The 7,126-nt window shown below is 32.3% G+C and overlaps 1 protein-coding gene across 1 annotated transcript; it reads right to left on the bottom strand.

Annotated features, from left to right (window-relative positions):
* On the bottom strand, positions 1-1,239 carry LOC142618762 (pathogenesis-related protein PR-1). The gene is made up of 2 exons (XM_075791780.1): positions 1,155-1,239; positions 1-877 (listed from the first exon to the last, which is right to left on the bottom strand). Exons 1-2 carry the CDS (start codon positions 1,210-1,212, stop codon positions 348-350), a joined length of 588 nt encoding a protein of 195 aa, XP_075647895.1. The 5' UTR covers positions 1,213-1,239; the 3' UTR covers positions 1-347.
* Between the last annotated feature and the right edge of the window lie 5,887 nt (positions 1,240-7,126).

The following is a 7,126-nucleotide window of genomic DNA, read 5'->3' as shown; positions in this document are numbered from 1 at the left end:
TTGTAAATAACTAAATATTGTACTTCCAATAGCAGATCCAAGCACTTACTTTACATGCATATGTGGCTTTTAATCCAAATAAAAAGCCATATACTTACACAAACTTACACAATGAAACTTCTTTTAAGAAAAAACTTATTCATAAGCTAAGTTCCCACTAGGTTAACACACTACTCAAGTCCCCAAATATAATGAGAGTAATTTTTGTCTTATTTGATTCATGGTTCCAAACACTATATATGATACCCATGGCCACACATCCTACAACTATTGAGTACAAATATGACAGACAAAGGTATCCTAATGTATAATATGTAAAAGTTTCACACACCCAAAGTCCAATTTCATCAATATGGTCGCTCGCCAACATAATTACCCACAGGATCATAATTGCATGTCATAAACACATCTCCCTTGTCACAAACAACTCGAGCACATCCAATCCTTCTCGTAGTACTCCACACAATTTGTGTGTAGTGCCCACACATTTGACCAGCCTCACAAGTGTTTGTAGCATAAGTATAATACTTCTCCTCCTCAGCCCAAGCGTTCACAGCATCAATTGGAGTCCATGTAGAGCCACTGCCCAAAAATACGTTCTCTCCTAGCTTAAAATCATCTTCTGGGAATGAATGTTCTAACTTGCAATCAGCTTTTCTTTGACCAGCCCACCATTTTGCATAGTTTTCAAGCTGAAAATCCCATGTCAATGGTAGCTCCCACTTGTATGCCCTCACCATGTTGTGTGCAAACAAGAACTGTAGTGACTCTCCAATGCAACCCCAACATAATTCCTTAGAAACTTTGTATATGGTATCATTGTCTGGCTTTTTCAATGGTGTTTTGGCTATTGGAGAAGATTGGGAAGTGACTAAGAATGCGTTTGGATCCAAGTCTGCGTCCCACGTCCACGTTTTGCTTCCCTTTTTTTTTTTTTTTTTTTTTAACCCAGCCGCAGTGTTTGACTATTCAGCCATGAACAGTGCACAAATGCACTGTTCATGGGTCCCACAAATTTCACTTTTTAACAACTTTTTCATTAAAAATGGGTCCCACAGTACTATTCACACATTTAAAAATTATTTTGCTACAGTGTTTTCAGTTTTCAGTTTTCAGTTTCAGCAAAATAAGTTCTATCCAAACGGACTCTAAATGATTGTTGCTGGTGAGAGTAATGAAGAGGAAGAGGAAAATAAGCAAATAGGGTCTCATTTTTTTCTTCTTTGTTGTGGCACTAGTGGACCTAGGGATTTAATTGTTATATACGTATATATATGAATTTCTTAGATATATACTAAGGCATTGCAAAGTTGTGGAGTGTGTGGTACGTGCATCAATTGAGAGGTGGTTGGACCATGTGTTATATTTTTGCTTGGTGGGTGTGATAGAATCGCTTTGATGGGTCGTGAGCATTGAGTTGTGGAAGGAACACTCTATGATTGAAATGTTCTCGTGAGCTAGGCCATGTTGAGCCCGTGAGCTCTATGTTGTTTGTATTACGGGACATCGGTGCCCACCATGGTACATTCTAGAATTTAATATGTGGTCTAAGAAAATAGACGTAGGTGTAAGCAAAGTGCATGGGAATTTTTTATCCCACAACCACAAGTTCCTAAATAATTTACATTTGTGCAAATGATCCAAGATAAATTCCAAGCCGTAAAAGGTAAGGTAGCTTGGTTAAAATGTTATACATGCCCCTTTTCTTTTTCTTTCTTCGTTTTTTTTTTTTTTTGAACAATTTCTTTCTTTCTTCGTTTTTAATCTTTTATTACTATTTAATTTAATCTAAGTAAACTTTTTAGAGTTTGTAAGGTTCAGAGGGATTGTGCATTTCAAAGGTTTGGTCTTATCTTTTATCTCTAAAAAGCTCTGAAAAAATAATAATAAATTAGTAAAATTAGATACAAAATTCGGGATTTTTTTTTTTTTTCTGGAGGATATGTAGAAATCCTGGGAGAACAGAACAAACTTCAAAGGTCTTATCTTTTTTTTTTTTCTTTTTTTTTCTTTTTGGGTGAAAAAGGTTAGGTCTTAGTCTTGTCATTATCTCTAAAAGATTTACGTTTGACTTTTAGTCTCTCCCCCCAAAGAAAAAAAAAATATATATATATATATATATAAACAATTTAGAAATGATAAGGCCCATATTGGAGAAGAAAAGGTAAAATAATTGAGCTACCCGGCCCCCATTTCATAAAAGTCCATTTGCTGCAAAATCTTGAAAACCAAGCCTTCAAACAGTACCCATTTGCTGGATCAAATAAAACTAGAGCTACATTTATATTTTATTAAAAACTGAAACGGCCCACCTTTCTTACTTGGACCAAGCCCAAGTCATGGGTAGACTTGTTTTTAGGACTGTTTATTCGTTTAAAAAAAAAAAAAAATAGATACCTTAAAAAAAACTTTTTGGAAAATAAAAGTGGCATTGAGACAAAAGTCATTTTTATTTGTAGATTTTACATACCCAATAAGAGATAATTTTTTTTAAGGACTTAAGAATCCCAAATTTGGCTAAGTAATTAACATTAAAATTAACAATCAAGTCTCTAGTATATATAAATAGCATAAAAAATTAAGCAACAGATAATCAGAATCAACATCAAGATTCAAACCACCACGCATCCTTGGTGCGGTAGTCATTCCACAAGTATAAATGCTTGTGGGGTGTGGGGGGTAAGGGTCGAGGTTTAAGTTTTCAAGAGAGAGCTTCACATATATATACACTTAAATTAGACTAGAGTAGAGATTCTATTTTGTATCAAAAAAATCAAGATTCAAGACCTAAACTTGATCTACTTTGTTTAGTTTTCCTTTAAGGTTGTGTTTGTTTTGGCTAAAAAGCATTTCAAGAAACTATTTTACACCAAGTTGCGTGTTTGGCACGCACAGAAAATTGGGTCAACGGAAATTATTTAACACGTTGACTGTAAAATAACCCTTCCCACCCGTAAAATCATTTCCGTTCTTATTTTACCTTCAAATCTCATTTTTCAAACTGAAAACAAAGAGAGAGAGTAGCTCAGATTGCACGCTCCCAGATCGCACCACTGCCCCCAACCCTTAATTGCACCGGTCTCGTCGCACCCCAGCACCGGCGAGATCGCGTCCCAGTACGGGCAAGATCGCGCCGCCCGAAGCACCATGGAGATCGTACCCTAGACACCCACCGTCGATCTGCCCTGTTTCTCTCTTCCTCCATTTTTCTCCCTCTGCCACCAATGTCATCGATCTACCCTTTTTCTTTCTACCCATGTCGAGCAAACCACCGCAAGACGAGCGACCCACCGTGACCCAGCTGCGTCCGACGCGCAATCTTGCCTCCGCCGCCTCTAGATCGAACCTAGCCACCTTTCTCTCTTCCTTCTTCTCTCAATTTGACTAGATTTGATGAATTTTTTTGTTGGGTTTTGTTTCCTTTGTGTGTATCTATTGAAAAATGATATTATATATTTGTTTGGAAATTGAGAAAATGTGAGCAACAAGTAGAAAATGTGTTTTCTATAGTATTTTCAAGAACACAACCAAACACCTGAAAATATTTTTCAAAGTATTTTTTAAAATGTCACCAAACACTTGAAAATATTTTCATTTTCCGAAAATATTTTCACTTGAAATTATTTTACACTCGAAAAATATTTTACACTAAAACAAACGCAGCCTAAGTTATAAATTTAGTTTCGTCTATAATATAACCATGTTTCTTGTTAATGCAAGTTCTACTCATTATTTTTCTTGATCAATTTACTTTTATGTGAAGATTGTATTTGAATTAGCTTAGTTATTTTAATATACAATAAGAAATAATATATGGATCACATTTAATTATGCAATTCTTATAATCTTAAATCTTTGAACACGCTTTGGTTAAAACTTAAAATTCTCATGTCAGTTTTTGTTTTTGATAATTTGATAATTACAATAAAAATGAGGAATTTGAATCATAAATATTTGCTTTAAAAACATCAAAATATACATATTTAATTCATCAATTTTTTATTTACCTCTCCAAAAACAATTCTAGATATCAAGAAAAATCCTTTTTAACACCATGAAATTATTTAGTACACATTACACATTCTCTCATAAAAATAAAAATAAAACCCTACAAATAGATAGATATTACAAAGGTTGTCAAAATCGGGATTCTACGTAAGATCGTGGGAGGTAGGTAGGATCGGAGATCGTAGGATCGGATCGTGGATCGTAAGATCCTAACTATTTTCAGATTTTAAGCAAAAAACCTATTGATAGTGATTTTGTATGTTATATAATCACTTAAAATATGAATCCATCCATTAAAAAAAAAATTGCATCATAAAATGTAATTTGCACGCACTACATCGTTCTTATGTCATTCTAACGAAGCAAAATATATTTAACTTTTGACATAATGTATCTAAAAAGTTCAGTACATGTTTAATTAGCAATTAAGTACCAAAATATTATCTACACATATGGAAAATGTTTTCCAAATTCTAAGTTCCAAATCCAAAATAAGTTAGGCTAGTTAGCATATAAAAACTAGCTAACTACAATTTTACAATATGTAATCCAAAAGAGAATTCTCTATCTAAGGTAAACTAGCTAATTACATAATGAAGATCATGTTTCATAATTTTTCAAATTTTACTTAATTTAGTTAACAAAATAGAAAAATAAAAACCTTAAAAAGTTTTGTCAAAATCATATACACAACACAACAATATGGAATCAAGCTATCAAAGTACAAATAAATGATAAACTACTAAGTACTAACTACCAAAACAAATTACCAGAAAGCTTAAAGGCAGCAATGGCTCATGGCAATATCATTGAGATGGCTGAGAGGTGCTGAGTTTTTGACAGAGAAGTTAGGAGGCGTAGCACTGAGGTGCTGGGTTTTTTACTGGGGTTTTTTTTTTTAAACATTAAACTTAAGTTAAGAAAGCTTAAAGGCAGTGATGACTCACCATTAACAGGGCCGAGAGGTGTTGGGTTTTTGACAGAGAGCTGAGGAGGCGCATGACAGAGGTGCGTGTTAGAACTTTGTGTTTCTAAATAGTTTAGGTTTTGTTTTTGAAAACGTTAAACTTATACCATAGGTTTTTTTGAGACTTTATGTTGACATCTGGGTAAATTTGGGACTTGAATTCATTATTGGGCTTCTAAAACCCGTTGGGCTTATGGGTTTAGATTTACCCAAATGAATCCCACTTAAAAAAAAAAAAAAAAATTCAAGCCAAATGATAGGATCGGTAGGATCCCATACGATCCTACGATCCTACACGATCCTACTTACAATCCTAACATTTTTGCGATCTTGCTATGATTTTAAACTTTTTGGTGAGATGAGATCGTAAAATTGTGCTATTTTACTATCCGAATCGCGATTTTGACAACCATAGATATTATATTTATGTGACAGAGATTGAAGGATATAAATACTAAAATATAATGGGTGTACGAGGTAATTTTGGATTAACACCCCTTCACGAAGTTAGACTCTAGAGTCTTTGGTTTTTACGGCTAAATTCTAGAACCCATCGACATCGTAATTGAGGAAACTCGTTGACTAGATTATGACTATTAATTAGAAATTTGTACGTGAACAAACTAACAAAATTTCAACTTTTCTGTTTTTTTATTTTTTATTTTTTTTTCCGATAAAAAAACAAAATGGTAGATTATACCTTTTTATTATCCCTATTAAGATGTTGGAGATTTTTTGAGTAATTGACTAACTCCGGATATATTATTAAAATATCTCATCTAACATTTAACCTACAATGATTAGAGTAACATACAAAAATGTTTAGCCAACATCATTGTAATTCAACTGATATATTTAGGTGTTTTTAACGCAAATGTTTAGATTCGCAAGAAACCAAGACAAGGTAACAAAACTGCTCACTCATTTGTTAGCAAAGTGGGGAATGTCCAGCTCTAAGTTGGGTTTGTTCGCTCCTTGGGAACTACCTCCAAATTTAGTTTCTTATGAATGTCCTATTCCTTAGTGTCTTGGTTTTGTTCTAGCTAGCTGATTAGTTTTGTTTTTGGTTGGTTGTTTGGGATAGTTTTGTGTATTGATGTTAGACAAAACTTAGGTACAATACTTATATGAAGTTTTTTAGATTTTTCTCTTAAAATTCAGTCATGTGGCTTTTTTCTCATATGATGGAAATATATTTTTAGTTAAGTACATGCATATGACTGAATCTTAAGAAATGAAACTTAAGAGATAATACATAAGTAATGTACTTAAATTTTGTCCATTGTTATTGGGTTCTGTGTTGGGTTTGTGTTGTCTATTGTATGTATTTGTACTTCTCTTCTTTATTTGTTTGAATGTTATTTACTGTTTAGCACAAAAAAAAAAAGATTAAGCCAACTTCACTAAATTCTAAAGAAAAGCATTTAAAAAGAAAATAAAGAAAACAATAACTTCAGAATTTGTAATTCAACTAACATATTTTAATATTTTTAATAAAAACATTTAGATTCAAATTCTTTTTATGAGAATAACAAAAAAAATTCCTTTTATGAGACCATCGCATTCTATGATTGAAAAAAAAAAAATACAACAATACATAATTATGTAACATTAATTATGATACTCACTAAAAATAGTATTATTGTATAAATAAAACGTGAACAACCTTTTTTAAATGGTCCATCTATACCTATATGATCTTTTTAGCTGTTTTGTCCATTTATGATTGATTGAGGTCTCTTACTAAGTAGTAGATAACCATAAATAAAATAAAAAAAAAAGATAACCATAAATAAAAGAAAAAAAGACAAAAAAAACAAAATCAATTTTGTCAATTTAGTTCCTTGTTAATTCCTCGAAATGATTTACCTAAATTATTTTGTTTTTTCCACAAAACATGTTAACAATTATGCGTTTAACCACAGATTACTTAAATTATTCATTATTATTATTATTTTTTTGGGGTCTAAATTTCATTTCAAATAATACAATAATTTCAACTATAAAAGAGGTTGAAGTTTGAAGAGTCGAACGGTCCGAACCAGAAATAAGAAACCGTCAAAAAATAAAAACTTGAAAAAGTCTCCGAAAGAAAGAAGAACAATCAATAATCGTGCGTCTCTTTTTTTTTTCCTTAACTGTAAAATCTGC

Source organism: Castanea sativa, chromosome 1 (assembly GCF_040712315.1).
Source record: "Castanea sativa cultivar Marrone di Chiusa Pesio chromosome 1, ASM4071231v1".
Taxonomy (NCBI): domain Eukaryota; kingdom Viridiplantae; phylum Streptophyta; class Magnoliopsida; order Fagales; family Fagaceae; genus Castanea; species Castanea sativa.
Note: the sequence above shows the minus strand (reverse complement) of the source record. Positions and strands in the feature narration are given on the sequence as shown.

Excerpts from the sequence above, each read along its gene's own strand:
- LOC142618762 (XM_075791780.1), bottom strand. The coding sequence starts at position 1,212 with ATGAGACCCTATTTGCTTATTTTCCTCTTCCTCTTCATTACTCTCACC. Across the intron at positions 878-1,154 it reads TACTCTCACCAGCAACAATC|TCTTAGTCACTTCCCAATCT; the intron begins ATTTAGAGTCCG and ends ATCCAAACGCAT.